Source organism: Dermacentor variabilis, chromosome 8, assembly GCF_050947875.1.
Source record: "Dermacentor variabilis isolate Ectoservices chromosome 8, ASM5094787v1, whole genome shotgun sequence".
Taxonomy (NCBI): domain Eukaryota; kingdom Metazoa; phylum Arthropoda; class Arachnida; order Ixodida; family Ixodidae; genus Dermacentor; species Dermacentor variabilis.
In genome coordinates this window covers 113,382,797-113,399,641 of record NC_134575.1, presented here as the reverse complement: position 1 = coordinate 113,399,641, position 16,845 = coordinate 113,382,797, and the positions used below count along the sequence as shown (strand labels likewise).

The window sequence follows — 16,845 nt, the reverse complement described above, 5'->3', positions numbered from 1 at the left end:
AACTTACCCGTTTTTAGAGTTACTGCGGCAAAAATATTTTCATCTGAAGCAACTTGGCAATCGTGCTAACGTGCTGTCATTCACAGTAGCGTAGCTTGTTTGTTTGAACTCAGTATTTGATTGGATACCGAAGCCAATTATTAAAAAAAGAAAAACAAGCGGATATGTAATCTTACTATTTGTAACAAGCGCATAAACTTGCTATTTTGGCCTCCCTCTATACGGATGCTCACACATCTATAATAACGGCAATATTTTCACAGAATTAGGCATTTATTAAGGTACACAACGCACCGTTTGGCTTGGCGGATGTGGTGTTGCGCTGCTAATCACGAGATCGAGGGTGTAAATTCCGCCTACGGCGGCAGCACTTCGAAGGCGGTGAAATGCAAAAACGCCCATGGTCTTGATTAGGGCACGTTAAAGATTCGCTGGTGGTCAAAATCAATGAGGAGTGCTCCACTACGACGTAATTCATATGAAATCGCGGTTTTGCACGTAATAGGCCAGAATTCAATTAAGATGCTCAACAATTTTACGAGAGCAGGGGGAGGGGGGGACGCTATCGAACCATGCAGAAGAAGGCCCAAGGAAGTGCCGAAACAAACGTTGTTTGGCTGAGTGCTACTCCACTGTTGGACGAGAGTTTGCACTTCTTTCAAGAAAAAACTAACTTTTAGCGCATTTCATCCTACAATACGGTATTGGAGGGCAATATTGGACCACATTAAGGCAGTTTTCGGCATCAAATGGGTTGATGCGTTCGTTCTGTAGCATTCTCTTTCTGGTGGCAACCATTTTCTCTAAACTTTTATAAATGTATACGAATTCTAGGCTAGAAATATGTACTACAATAATTGGAATGTGTGTCAGCAATGCTTATATTCATTTGTTTGTTCTTTATACACGATTCGGTGTGTCAGTTTTAATTACCCGAAACAACCTTGAATAAACTGATTTTATAGGCGACTTGAGCGCTTACCCGATCGGTGTCATTATAGTAGGTTATATTATGCACAAATCCATCGTTCTTATGGCCGGTTTTTTTAGAAGTCCAGCAGATATAATGACCTTCGTACCAGGTATTTGCTGAGAATACTAGAAATAGTGGGTCACTTCCGCCCAGAAGCTGCGAAAAGAGAATCCTATTGTCAAGATTTATGCGAGAGGAAGAACAGCTCGTGAATTCTCAAAAAATCATCACCCAAGCTAATTTTATAGCTTATGAACAGTCATAGATCTCAGTTATTGATGTGCCCAAACTATCGTATTTACACTTGCGAAATATAAGTGGTGTCACTGTCAGTTACCTGGATATGCCATGAATCCTTAAAGAAAGATTGTCTACTAAGAAATTTTACAGCTACTTGCCTAGCGAAATACTTGATTGAAAACGTTAATTGATTCCTACTCTGAAATACATTTTTCATGAATAAATATACATATGAAATCTTCTTGCTTCTCAGTGCCGTTATTCTGACCCTCAGGTATTTCGCTCAAGTGGGTACCTTTGTATGGTCTCCAAATGCGTGTAAAACAAAATACAAGAAGTAAGGCAGTCATACAAAAGTTCTGTAACTCACAATTTAAAGACAGAATGCAGATGGAAAACATGCTTATTATTTTGCGTTTGACTCACCAAGTTGGACGAGCGCTGCTTGAAATCATAGCTGAACTTACGTTCACGTAGCGGAAGCTGTCACTTCAATGTCAGTTTTCTACTAGAAGCCATAGTCACGCTTTTCGCCGGCAACCTTTAGAATGACTATGTGCAAGCTAGAGCGGTGCTAATAAAGACAGCTTGCAAATCAATATTTGGCATCAACAAGTGAGAAATGTAGTGTTTTCGTCACTGCTTCCGAACAGGGACAAGCAGTTGAATAAACGCTTCGTGCTGCACAATGTTGTGCGTCATCGGCTACAGTGCGAGATCGGCGGCTGCAAGTATCGGTTTTAAAGTGCAGTGCCTGGTTTAATCCACACGTTTATTTTCTCAGGCGCACCGTTCTACTCATATGAAACTCAAATGTTTCATTTTAATGTAAAGAAAGAAACTCTATAGGATATAGCTTCCTTATAGCTATGGGCTATAGTGAGAGCAGCGCTGCATGACTTTTGCGTTAATTTGCACGTACACGGAACATTTATTATTCGTCTTCCCCACTTAGAACAAATCATTTGCTATGTAGCAAGAGCTGAAAAAAAAAAACAATTGCATTTCTCGAAACCATAGCAAACCAGGGGCGAGATTACGAGGCAGGAAATGTAGAAACAAAGCTTCGCATCGTTTTAAATAAATGCACGGATATCCAATAACTTCTATATATATATATATATATATATATATATATATATATATATATATATATATATATATATATATATATCTATTACAGCGAAACTGTATATGGTTAGGTTCTTGAAATATTGCGTGTGTCTATCGAGCCGTGGAAGTCAAGAACTTCTCGCCATACGTCGGCCGATACCGAAGATAGTGCAATACCGGGCCGACCCGCGGCGGAGGTGAAGCAGCATTTATGCACTCCGCCAGCTTGCAAACATAAGTTCAATATCTTAGTTGCAAATACAACCCATTTCAGATTTAAGCTGATAATAACAGAAACTACACTTTGACTCCTGCTGGCTATGTGTACGTTCGCACCACCTTCTCTTTTTCTGCATTCGAAGCGCTTGCGTATCTTCTTTTCATTTCTTTCGATCTCCCGTACTGGTGGTCCCGCATGCGTGCTGCTCACCAGGACCACAACATGGAAAAAAAATGGGAACCGTTCATCTAGCACCGATCCCCGCAGTCTTGCAACTTTTCACCGGAGCAAAAGCCAGGTTTCACTGGGAGTCTATCGGGAACCAATTTTGTTTTGCCAGTGCGTGTGTGACCGCTTGTGGTTTTCGAGTGACCTCACAAACAATACCGCACTGCGGAACGTCGACCAACGCACGATCGCCTTGGCTTTGGTGAAGCAGTGTAAGTCCTCGTAGCGCGGTGAGGCGCGTGTCTGTTTTACGTGCCTGGATTAGTCATTAAATGGTGTCGAGCCACGTTATGCAACAATAGATGGGTATCTTCCAAGGCTCAACATCCTGGAGACACCTTTCATTTTTGTGCCTATGGCGTTTGACGCTTGGTAATGGACAGTTCGACATGAACGGTCCCAGATAGTCTGCTTCCCTGATTTGGTGATCCACCTTCAGAGAGTGGATTGGCACCGAATTTTTTTTATATTTGACCCCGTGCTCGAGCTTGCGAGCGGCGTTCTGTGCGAGTTTTCCGCAATGGATCTCAGCGAGGAGACATCGAAACGCGATCCATTGCAGTCTAATGAGACTTGTGTCGCCTCCACGTCCACATAAGGGAGCCTTGCCTAGAAGAACAAGAATGGTCGCGTCCTGACCAGCGATTCACGCAAAATGATCCTCCACTCCTTCACGTACTGGTGTAAAGGGGAGCATCAACGCAGTGTGAGGAGCGCGCACAAGTTTGTCACTGAGATGGTCGGTTTCAGAAAAGACAAGTGACAAGGGGCTGCAGCGGTGGAGCGCATCGTGCACGAAAGCCTGAACGGTCTTCTGTTTTACAGGTACTGCTACAAACCACTTGGCAGGACGTCGTGGTCTGTGTTGTCGCAGCCCTAGAGGATTATCTTTGGTGTTTCTACCTTTGAAGGACATTCCTGCCTTTCATCGACAGGGAAACCTGATGTTTCATCTGCGCGCCTCGAGACCACCTGGCTGTCTGTGCTGCTACCTTTCCTGAAAATCCACTAAACGCGACCAAATAACACGGCCAGCTCAGCGGGGGGCGTCTCGCGTCATTTTGGCTGCAGCGGTGGAGCGCATCGTGCACGAAAGCCTGAACGGTCTTCTGGTTTACAAGTTGGTCTATCGCTGTAATTCGAACCTTCCTATTTTTGCGCTCCGCTGCTGCCGCTGCCAAACTGCTTGTCTGTGTCTGCTGCCGAACTGATTGTCTGCGTTGATCCTTCATGTGTTTTAGCCACTGTAGCTTTACCATTTCTTACATGTGCTGGTGATTGTGGTTGTACGTAAAAGCTGCCTACAATGTCCCGATGTTGCACGTGCCGTTTAGTTATCGGTGAGCATGACTCAGTTCTGACGTGCTCCGACTGCGGATTTGTTTTTCATATTGGTCAGTGTTCGGGCGTGAGTGAGGCCGAACGAGGAGCCTTCAAGAAAAATTGGAAGTGTGAGACATGTCAAGGGAAAGGAAGCAACAGTGTTGCGCCTGTACAGGGTCAGGTAAAAGATCCGGAAATCATGGTGAAGCTGGTAGAATTGGATAAGAAGCTTAATTTGCTTATCGACTTGGCAAGTAAAGCAAGTGGCATTGAGCAATCTATCCAAATGCTGTCTGACCAATTTGATGAAATTAAGAGACGTCTGGACTGTCACGAAAAAGACATCAACAATGTAAAGCGTAGGGTGGAAAAGATGGAAGGGGCTCGAGCCCCTGAGGACCTTAGTAAACTTAGGGATGGCATTGACGCTCTAGAATGGCACAGCAGGCGCCTGAACCTTGAAATTCATGAAGTTCCTGAGACTGAGGGTGAGAACTTGTTATCTCAGATAAACGAAATAGCACAACAACTTAACATCGAATGTCTATCGGAGCAGGACGTTGTGGCTATACACAGGCTGCCAGCTAGGTCGGGCAGGACCCGTGGCATAATTGTGCGCTTCGCGCGTCAGGAACTGCGAAATGGGTGGCTTGCTAAGAAACGATCATTCAGAGATAGTTCCATGAAAGTTTTTATTGCCGAGAACCTGACAACTCGATCTAGAAAGCTTCTGGCTGCCGCTAAGGAATGGGCAAAACATTCCGGGTATAAGTATGCATGGCACGCGAATGGGCATCTGCTTGTACGCAAAGAAAATGGTGCCCAGGCTGTAGTCATTAAGCAGGAGGATGAGCTTTCGAATCTTGCTTAGTATTCCTTGCTAATGTTCCTTGCTGTTGATCTTATTTCTTTTTCAGCACCATGAATCACTTAGGGTCGGTTTCTAAACAAGAATGGTTTGCCCACATAGAAGCTGAACAAAAGGGAATTAGTTGTGTTCATATTAACGCTCAATCCGTTTCTAGCAAAATAGAAGAACTGGATAGCTTTTTTGTGGGGATAGATAAGCTGTGTGACGTTGTTATGATAAGCGAAACCTGGTATACGAATGACAGTCACATTTTAAAACTTCCGCACATGAAAACATTTTACCTTAATAGGTTAACAAGACGCGGGGGTGGTGTGTGCCTATTAATGTCTGACCTTATACCTTGTGATATACTTCCTAATTTTTCGCGTACAACGAGTGATTACGAAGTGCTATGCGTTCATTCAGAGAAAGACCTTTTTGCTGTATGCTACCGCCCTCCTGATGGTGTTCTTGCCCATTTTCTTGAATTTTTTGATGATCTGTTATCTTTTGCTAATGAAAACCGCCTAAACATATTTATTGGAGGAGATTTTAATGTAAACATTGGCGCGGATACATTACGCCGGTCGGATTTTGAAAGGGTATTCATTTCAAATGGTTGTTTAAATACAATTCACTCCAGCACTGGAATAACAGAAAATACGGAAACTACGCTTGATTTGTTTATAACGAATTACTCTCCTCAGTGTATCGTAAGTGCTGTTTTGAGTAGTGCTATAAGTGACCATATGCCTGTTTGCATGTTTGTCAAAACTAGAATAGCTTGCACCTCGCACAGAGACACAAGCGGAACCTTCCAGAAAGTAACCGAGGATACCCTAACATCTTTTCAAACAGAGCTGAAGCAAATTAACTGGGATGACGTTTTACACGAACATGATGCTGAATCAGCGTACAATATTTTTCTTAGCAGGTTTGTTACCGTGTATGAAAAGCATTGTGTTTACAATGTTAACAAGAGAAAAAATGCCTCAGAAAGCCATGGTTAACGAATGCTCTTTGTAAAATAATGAAGAAGCGTGACAAACTATATGCTAAATACATCAAAACCCGAGAGCCTCTGGATTTAAAAACATTTAAAATGTTTCGTAAGAAATTAAGCAAGAGCTACGGAAAGCACGTGATGCTTATTTTCTGCAGATGTTTTCGTCTTGTATGAATGACTCAAATAAACTATGGAATAGACTAAATGCTCTTATGAACAGAAATCAGAGGAGTGATCCAATTGAACAAATTAGTTTAAACGGTAGATTGTTGGTAAAGGAGGATTTGGCAAACGCTTTCAATGATTATTTTGTACACAGAGACGTTGACCTCAATCATCCCATGCCGCACTATGTGCACATTACTCCAAACGCAAACGCAATATTTTTCCAGCCACTCATGCCTTCGGATGTATGTTCTGTGTACCTAAGACTCAAGACATCTCGCAGCTGCGATGCCGATGGTCTTCAGATTCTACCTATAAAATTTGTTATATATGATATAGCCCCTATTTTGACACATATTTATAATTTGTGCATTTCCACAGGCGTATTTCCAGAAAATATGAAGGTTGCTAAGGTAGTAGTATTATTTAAAAAGGGTAATAAATTAGATATAAAAAATTATGGCCCAACCTCGATCCTCCCTGTTTCTTCAAAAGGTCTTGAAAAAATTATCTTAAGTCAGTTGTCTTCGTTCTGTGAAAAGTACAAGATAATTTCAAATGCTCAATACGGTTTCCGTAAAAACAGGTCGACTGAATTAGCTCTTCTCGATCAAAAGAAATTTATATTGCAGAACTTCGAACATAAGCTATTAACAATAGGCATATTTGTCGACTTTACACAGGCGTTTGATCATATTATTCACAACATTTTATTCCACAAACTAGAGAAATACGGGATTAGAGGCGCTCCACTTCAATTATTAAAATCTTATCTTAATAACAGACGCCAGTTTGTTTCTGTAGGCCACAATACATCGGCAACCAAAGAAATACTTTGTGGCGTCCCACAGGGCAGCATTTTGGGCCCGTTGCTCTTTAACTTATATGCTAACGATATTACTTCCATCTACGAAAAGTCGAAATTTATCATTTACGCAGATGACATAAGTGTTTTCATCTCGTCCGGTTCTTGTACCAATTTAATTAGTATGGCAAATGACTTCTTGCGCAGCCTATCCTATTGGTCCACTGAGAACTATCTAAAAGTAAATACGGCGAAAACAAAGGCCGTAATTTTTCATACCAAAGGTATGAGTCTTCTTCCTCCAGATCTAACATTAGCGTATAGATCCACAAATATAGAACTCACTCTTTCTGCAAAGGTGTTAAGGGTACACTTCACGAGTACCATGTAATGGGACGACCATGTAAGCTATGTACTCCAAAAACTTAGCCGCATAACAGGTGTTTTAAATCGCTACAGACATACTTTACCCGTCTCTGTAAAATTATTAATTTATAATGCCTTATTCGTGTCTAACATACATTATGGGCATCATGTATGGGGCACTACAACTGAATGTAACTTGAGTAAATTATTTCGTATGCAGAAGAAAATAATACGTGTCATCGCTAATGTACCGTTTGCCGCCCATACTGAAAACCTGTTCAAGAAATACAACATTGCGACAGCCCATAACATCTATACCTGCAGACTATTACACGAGTATTACTTTAATACCAAACGTAACAATACTTTACTTGTAGAACTTGCAAATCTATCCGCCAATCCATACCGTTATTGAACTCATACACCTGAAGTCTGGAAGGTTCCGCGCTCTAGAACTAACTACGGTTGTCAAATGTTGTGTAATAACCTTCCAAGATTACTGAATTGATACGACAGAGCAGGCTTCAATTTACAGGATTTATCACTGTCAGAATTTAAAGCTATATTGCTGTCACTTTAGAGCACGTTTGTAAATGATAAATAATGTGTGTTATGTTCCTCTTTTTTTGTCTATGTTACCAAGTGTATATCATTTATTTATTTCAATGTTGCAGTGTATTTTGCATTGTTATTGTGGAAAAATTTCCCTGTTATTTCATATATTGTATAACTGCAATGTTTTATGGCCACTAGATAAATGTAATTTATATGGCGCTTGATGTGTTACCCCATGCAGCCATATTCTACCTAAGGGGGTGAGGTTACCTCAAGCCGCGTCTGTGCGGCTTTTTTCCCTCATCCACCTCCATTTACAACTGCTCTGTACATGTGTGTGTGTGTGTACATGGAAATCAACAAATCAAATCAAGTCAAAATCAGAGTGACGGAAGAGGTCATAACTTCATGTTTTTCGTTTGGCGAACTGTCGACGCCCTCGTGAAAGCGCCCACTACATGTGGAGAAGAGAAGCCGCAGTACGTAGTCTGACACTGTCGCGTGAGAACTGAGGTCATTCGTGCAGGATTTCTCTCGCTGCTGCGACATACTGACGATCGAAAAGATAACGAACGAGTTCTTGAAACGTATGGATCTCCCGTCATTGCAGTCGTGTACTGTGTGTCGGTTGCTTGCCGAGATAGGCACCAAGCACCAGGAGTCGCAACTCACTGCTTATAGAGCGGGATGGCATCTGCTCATTGCGGAATCGCTACCTTCGTGACGCGGAGTGATACTGCATGGAAGGCCGAAAAATCTTATTCTTAGATGAGACACGGGCAACGGCGGGACACACTCGGTCGATCATGTGGACAGACACCATCGTGCAGAAACGCTGACGCCAGTAAGCTCGAGCAAATAGTTTGTCGACGGGTTTGAAACAGCCTTCTCGGAAAGGCCAGCGCATGATCGTAACGCACATCGGCACCAAAGATGACTTCGTCGATGGCTCGTTTGGATATATTCCGAGGACAAAAAACAGGCGAAGACTAGGAAGAAAGTATGGGAATCACTCGAGAGGTTTTTCAGTGACTTTCTGCAGAAGTTACGAGCTGGTAGCTTCATCGTTATGGACAATGCGCCCTTCGTAGACGGTGACAAGAGACATTGCGAACGACTGCCTGGAAGAAGAAAAAAAACACAGAAGTGTCTGAAACGCAAGAATATCGCATACAGTGAAAGCATGGTGAAGAAATAGTTGCTTGAGTTGGTTGCATTTGTTCAGGCACGCTTTTTGAGCTACATCGTTGGCGACGTTGCTGAAAGGGCCGGTTGCATTGTACTTGGGCTTCCGCCATACCAGTGTGAATTTACTTCCATTTAGCTCACGTGGGGAAAGGTCAACAATGGCATAGGAGACAACAGAGACTTCAAGCTTTTCACGGTGGAACATATCTCGCGGATGAAAAGCACGTAACGGCGGAAGAATCGAGTAACAAAATTCAGCACGTGATACAACTGGAGGCAAAGTACAGACTTGATATATCTGGAAGTGACCACATCCAACCCATCGTCATCCAGCTGGGTGAAGATAACACTAAAGAAAGCAGCTCGGAGAGCGAGCTGTCCGGCCTTGAGCCACTCGACGAACACTCACGTTTTCTTTGGGATGAAAGAACAGCCATTATTCAAGCGACCAAAATTTGGGTGGTGGCTACATTCGCGGAACATCCCCCCCATCCCATGATATCTTAAATAAATAGCCAGCGCATCCGACGGTATATTTCATTGAATGCTAGCTCCATTATAATAAAGCAACGTCCTACACACATCCTGTCCAAGCTGGTACTAGAATGGAAACATATTTAAATGTTGCAAATCCAAATGTAACTGCAATTCTTAACCCTCAATAACTTCGTGGGGTCCAAACAGCTAATTCGTTCCACCACCATAGCGCTTGACATGCCTTAAAATAAAATAGTAGTAGTCGGCGTGAAATTGACAACCACTGTAAGCAGCTTGCACGCAAAGCACTTTCATGCGCTTATTGCTTAGTTTGGTCATCTGGCTGAGGCATATAATGGAAATAGAAGAATAAATATGAACTATAATTAGCTTACTTGGGCCCAAAATGCTCATTCGGGAAGCCAATGTCGACCTTGATGGGGCCTATGGTGAAATAGCAGAAGCCGAGGCGAAATTCACCGCGAAAGTAGGCAAACTGCAAGTTGAACCGAAAGTACACCACATCGAAACCAAAACAAAAGCAGTCATATCGGAGCTATTGTAGAGATATCAATGCCCCTACCTGCCGATATATCCCGCCAAGATTGAGAAAAAACACACCTACGGCTCAGTTTACTCGGCAGCACAGTCATTGTTATTTCATTAGGCCACGTAAAAAAATATTAGGAATACATGCAGAGCTTATGCCCCTGTTACCTGTTTCGAGGTAGTTGTGCCGCCCCTATTGTTATTTACGGCCTGCTAGGATGAAAATGCCAATGCAAGCACTGCGACACGCAATCATAAGCTTCAGGTCGGCCGTAGAAGCCACGTCGGAGCCATCATCACGAAATGTTTTTGCTTCATGACCTCACCACGTCTCACGTAAAAAAGCCATAGGCCTTCGCGGCACATGCACCACATCTTCATAATAAGCTGGAGGAGCGTCTCCATAACCCTGTGAACAACCTCTCTTCAAAATCTATGATTGATCCAAACGTCAAAGTCTCGAAATCACGTAGATCTTACGTCTGGCGTATGTGCGGTTTTTTTAAGAAAAAGCGTGGCTGCTTATAGGACGCACTATCTACATGACTGTTAGGCTACCACATAGCGCATATTGTATCTACAAAGTGTATATTTCAAGCACCAATTCATAGGTATATTTTGTTAGTGCTCCCCGTTTCAATACTATCGTCTAAATTTCATCTATTATATATATTATCACGCGGTAGTGACGTTAAAGAACACAGTACTAATACTGTGCAAGAGACAACTAACTTTTATTGGGCGAACCTGTGCCATCAAAGCAAGTTACACTTAAAGCAAAATGATACCGGCGAACACAGTTGGCGATAGTGGAAAGTCTGATCAGCGTGTCAAGCGCGTCGGCTTTTATATATCAGTCGTTGAATGTTCCAGAGTGATAGCTGGGAGCCGTGTGTCTTCCACAAAGTTCTACACTATTCGCGTCGCGCACACGTGCAATCACATTACACAAGGTTCATTGACAGACAGCGGATGGAACGATCGATAACATTCCAGAAACTTCCGATACATGCAGGCGCGCCATGCGCTTTGCGATAACATTTTTTAGGCGGAGACAAGCGCTCACCCGGAAAAGATAAACAAGTACATGCGTCAATATATATATACTTTCGAAAAAGGCCGGTCTACGGCCAGCCACAGGGTCGAAAACAAACTTCTATTTAAATATTTATCATTGTAATATACCGTATTTTCAAAGAATTGCCATGTATATATATATATATATATATATATATATATATATATATATATATATATATATATATATATATATATTGTGGCGAACAAGATCCGCAGGCTGACTGAAAAGTCCCGTCGCCATCGCGTGGCTGGTGCACTGTTCCTTCACTGGCTGCGCCCTACCTACTGATGCTTAGATTGGCGCTGCTGCTCTACGAGCCGAAAAAACCCCCTTTTACAGTTGGTGGAGCTGCTGCGTACAACCGGAATTCTGGAACTTCGTAATCGGACACTGCAGCCCGTGTTCATAATGCCGGAAGAAGTACCAACACAGCCACAACCCACTGCCCCGGTGACTACCAGCCCGTTGCGTCAACGCGACCCACCCATCTTCAGTGGTACCGAAGACCATAACGTAGAAGTCTGGCTCGCTGACTACGAACGGGTGAGCATCCACAACCGCTGGGACGAAACTAAAAAACTGAATTACGTGTCGTTTTCAAGGAGTTCAGGAGTTCGTTAGTGAAGAGGTGGCTCGTCAGCATTGCTTGATTCCACTTGCACACGGCCAGCCTAGTACTCCGTTGGCGCCCACTCTCCAATCTGTCATCAAGGAGAAGGTAGCCGACCACAATTCACCTTCTTTTCAGCAGGCTCCGAGGGCCGCTCCCCTGACGTACGCCGAAGTCGCGATGAGGCCTGCGCCACAGACCTACGGCCTCCTTCGCCCGCCTTTGCGCCAACTCGTATCCCGTACAGTCCGTCCACGGGTGCACTATGCACGACCTCAAGACCATCGGTGCACGAAAGACAACCGTCCGATTTTTTTTATGGTGGCCTTGCTGGACACGTGGCAAGTCACTGTCGCCTGCTTACGCCGAACGTCCCAAACAATGTGCGTCCACATGCGCCACGTTTCCAACAACGCCGTAACTATACGGACGCCTTTGAATCTCCTTCTGCCGTCGACACCGCATTCTCCGCCGCTCGCCGTTCAATTTCTCCTCGCCGCCGCTCGCTTTCCCCCATGCACCGGCGGCGGAGGCCTTTGCGCCAGTAAAACTAAATATCGCAATTCAGGAGGCGAGAGCTGCGGTGCCAGCGAAATGTATGAGGCCTCACACTTCCCCGAAGAACATTATTGAAGTCGCAGTAGGAGGAACATTGACGCTAACACTTGTCGACACCGGCGCTGCACATTCAGCGATAGATGCCCGTATTTGCCGCAAGATAGGAAAAGTGATGACGCCGCTTTCTGGACTGTATCTTCCCACTGCCAACGCACAGCACGTCGAGCCGTCCGGCGCCTGCACTGCTCGCGTCGTAATTCACGAGGTCCTCTATATCGTAGAATTCATCGTGTTGCCATCATGTTCACACGACGTCATATTAGGTTGGGACTTTCTCTCCACACATCATGCGACCATTGACTGTGCCCGCGCCGAAATCGAGCTGTTTCAGTTTCCCACCGATATTATCACTGACCATAAGGACCACATTCGCAAAATCGCTTTTTCAGAAGACGCCGTTATACCTGCCTGGTTTTCCACTCTTGTCAGTATCTCTTTTGAGTCGGTAGATGATGGCACAGTACTCTTCTCTCCGTCTGAACTGTTAGTTCGCCGCCGTTCACTAACACTGCCGTTCGCCGTCCTCAAGTTCAAAGCTGGCGCCTCTTTCATGTGCGTCGCAAACCCATTGGCTGAACCAGTTACTTTACGCCGCCGTGAAAGCCTTGGCAGAGGTGAGCCACTGACCTCATCTTCAATATTTGGCACGATGGACGACTCCGCTTACCTTGCTGCTCTCGAGGCATCGCATCCTCAGTCACTGCCGCGTTCTTTTATGCCAGATATTGCCAGTGACCTTACGACGGCGCAGCGCGATGAACTTCGCTTGCTCCAAGGCTTCTCTTCTTCTTTTGACTGCCAAGCAACATCCCTCGGCCGAACAACGACTGTCTCGCACACCATCGACACTGGGAGCCATGCACCCATTCGACAGGGTCCCTACCCAGTATCGGCGAATAAAAGACGCGTTATCAATGACCACGTGAACGATATGCTCAATCGCGGTGTTATCCAGCCTTCTAGTAGTCCTTGGGCATCACCAGTCGTACTAGTTAATAAAAAAGATGGCACCATACGATTTTGCGTCGATTATCGAAGGCTTAACTAGATTACCTGAAAGGGTGTATATCCGTTGCGACGTATTGACGACGCACTTGACTGTTTGCAAGGAGCGAAGTTTTTTTCCTCCTTCGATCTCCGCTCTGGCTACTGGCAGGTGCCCATGGCTGACGCTGACTGTTCTAAAAGAGCGTTTGTAAGCCAGACGGCTTGTGTTAATCCACTGTAATGCTGCTCGGTCGGTGCAATGCGCCCGCCACCTTCCAACGCATGATGGACGGCATCCTACGCGGTCTTAAGTGGCATACTTGCCTCTGCTACCTCGACGACGTTGTCGTCTTCACCCCTGATTTTCCGACCCATCTTCGGCGTTTACATCAAGTTTTGAACTGTCTCCGGAATGCTAGTCTCCAGCTTAACTTAAAGAAAGTGCCGATTTGCAGCTCGAAAATTGACTATATTAGGCCACGTTGTCTCCAAAGAAGGAATTCTTCTCGATCCTGCTAAACTTCGCGCCGTATCCGAATTTCCGAAGCTCACAAACTTGAAAACACTACGCAGCTTTATTGGGCTATGCTCCTGTTTTCGACGTTTCGTTCGAAATTTTGCTTGTGTGATCGCACCACTAAACCAACTTCTCCAAGACGACAATGAAGTTTCTGCTTGGTCGGAAGCCTCTGATGATGCCTTTACGACTCTTCGTCACCTACTCACGTCTCCGCCAGTCTTGCGCCATTTTGATCCAAGCGCACCTACAGAACTTCACACTGACGCCAGTGGTGTCGGCCTTGGTGCCGTGCTCGCACAACGCAAGAACACCGATCCCGAATACGTAGTGGCTTATGCCAGTGGTGTGCGCGTGTGTGTGAAAACATGTATTGTAATGAGGTCTGGAGGCTCGACTTTTTAAGCCAAGGCGGGCCGCTCCAATGTTGCCACTGTCAGGCCAAGCCTTTCAGCGACATCATGGGCCCTCTGGACGACCCTTAGTTGGTCCTGAAACAATGGGCTTTGAATCCTTTTCTCCCACTGTGTCCATTCTTCAACGAGGCTGGGGAGAGTCGCGGGACACCCGGCCAGCATATGTCTGATTCCAATGATGCCATTACAATCGTTGCAGTCCATCTTAGTCTCCCTCTCTAAATATATTTTATTAATGGTGTACGGTGTGGGATATGTACCTGTTTACAATATGCGCAGTGAGACTGCCTGAGCCCTGTTCAGTTTTGTATGTGGCAGTGGGAATTGCCTGCGTCCTAAATAGTAGTGTTTGGTAATGTCATTGTATGCTATTAAATGACCTCTAGATTCCCAGGCTTGATGGTGAACGGTTCGGTTGAGAGTGTCATGGTTAGCAAGTCCTCGTGTCAAGTCATGAGCAACCTCATTGAGGTTTATCCGAGTTTCGTCCACTTTCCACATATGCGCAGGAAACCATCGGATTTCAGTTCTCATAATTCCAGTGTTTTCAAAAAGTTTAGCTGCAACACCAGCTACGTAGCCTTTATCAAAACAATTTGTAGCGGATTTAGAATCACTGTAAATGATGGCCCACTTATTACTCCTGAGAGCTAGAGAAATTGCCACTTGCTCCGCCACCATGGGGTCCTTGGTAAAAATAGTGATCGAATCTTCCACTTTCCCTTGATAATTTGAGACAATGGCCACATATGCTTCTTTACCTTTCACCGAGGCTGCATCAACTCTAGCTGACAATTGGTTCTGCTGTTCTATTTCCTGCAAGAGTGCCTTAGCTCTTGCCTTTCTCCTTTCGACATTATATTCTGGATGCATGTTTCTGGGGAGAGGGTTGGTTCTGATCTTGTTGCTAACGTCAGTCCTTAATTCTACTTCAGCCTCTATTGGGCTCCTTGATGCATTCAGTTCTGCACCTATTGCCTGTAATATGTTCCTACCAGCTCGTGACTTTGTCAATCTTTCTTGTTGCGCTAGCTGTTGGGCCTCTGCGATTTCTTCCATTGTGTTGTGCACCCCTAGACTCATGAGTTTGTCAGTTGCAGCGTTACCGGGTATCCCTAGGGCTACTTTAACGAGCTTCCTGAGCATCACATTAAGTGTGTTAAGTTCTGCCTTCTTCCATTTGAATAATCCAGCCACATAAGTGAAGTGACAGAGAGCAAAGGCGTGTATTAGCCTCAAAGCGCTGTCTTCTCCTAAGCCTCTGTGTCTATTGGTAATTCTCCTTAGTAACCTAATGACTCCATCTGTTTTATTCGAGATATGTTGCATTGTTCTATAGTTAGCATTGTCTCCGTCTATGTGATACCCAAGAACCTTGATTGTTTCAACTAACCTGACTGCGGATCCTTCATGAGTGTATACGCACACTCTTGGCTCATCTTCCGGAATGTAACCTCTTGATTTGAGACCTTTTCTGCGATGTTTAATGACCAAGAGTTCTGATTTGGATGCCGAGCATTTCAACTCCATGTCTTTCAGTGTGTTCTCTACAACATTTAAACTTTCCTGTAATTTGGTCTCTGTCTGTCCTACATTACCCTTGGCACTCCATATGGTTATGTCGTCGGCATATACCATTTAATGTATACCCTCAATTTTCTCCAGATTTCTTGCAACCTTGGACTATGCTAAATTAAATAGCATGGGTGAGAGCACAGCCCCTTGTGGAGTGTCCCTATTTCTCAAATTCTTCGCTTCTGATTTAAGCTCACCCAGCATGAGTTTTGCAGTTCGATTTCTAAGAAAGTCCTTAATGATATTAAAAAGTCTCTTACCTAACCCCATCTCCGAGAGGACGCCAAGTATTGCCGTACGCTTTATACGATCATAAGCTTTTTCCACATCCAATCCCAAAAGAGCTTTCATATGCGCTGGGCTGGCCTGTATAATCTGGTTTTTGATCATCAGCATAGCATACTGAGTTGACAGCCCGGGACGAAAGCCGATCAAATTATATGGGAGGATGTCATTCTGCTCAACGTATTTAGTGAGTCGATTTAGGATGACATGTTCCATAGCTGTGCCTAGACATGACGATAAGGAAATAGGACGGAGGTTGTCCAGAGTGAGTTGTTTTCCTGGCTTTGGTATGAGAATAGTATTGGCCACCCTCCATTCCTCTGAGTTTACCCCTTTTCTCCAACATTCATTGAAATGTTCAGTTAGATAAGAAATTGATTCAGCATCCCGATTTCTTAATATCTTGTTAGTTATTCCGTCAGGTCTAGCCGCCGATCTACTATTAAGACTGTGAAGAGCCGCCCTCACTTCAGTCTCAGTGAAGTCCCGGTCAAGTTCGTCACATATGCTTCCCGTATATTCGGTGCTCTCGTCTTCTTCGTTTGGTTGTTTAAGTGGGAGATATTTGGCTGCGAGACTATCCATGAAATGCTTCCATGAAATCTTGAGTTTCCTGATGAAACAACTTAGATATAGCTCTTCTCTTGCTTGTCCTTGTTTCATTCTCGTTGAGCAAGTGCTCGAGGAGATTCCAGCTA

At 44.3% G+C, this 16,845-nt stretch overlaps 1 protein-coding gene and 1 pseudogene across 1 annotated transcript in view; both read right to left on the bottom strand.

Annotated features, from left to right (window-relative positions):
* LOC142591237 (uncharacterized) overlaps positions 1–16,845 on the bottom strand; it is a 153,125-nt gene that overhangs the window by 82,092 nt on the left and 54,188 nt on the right. Inside the window, exon 5 of the mRNA XM_075703584.1 lies at positions 983–1,129. Coding sequence (XP_075559699.1) covers positions 983–1,129 — 147 coding nt within the window. The remainder of the gene's footprint in view (positions 1–982; positions 1,130–16,845) is intronic.
* Positions 2,470–2,648, bottom strand: LOC142591793 (U2 spliceosomal RNA; annotated as a pseudogene).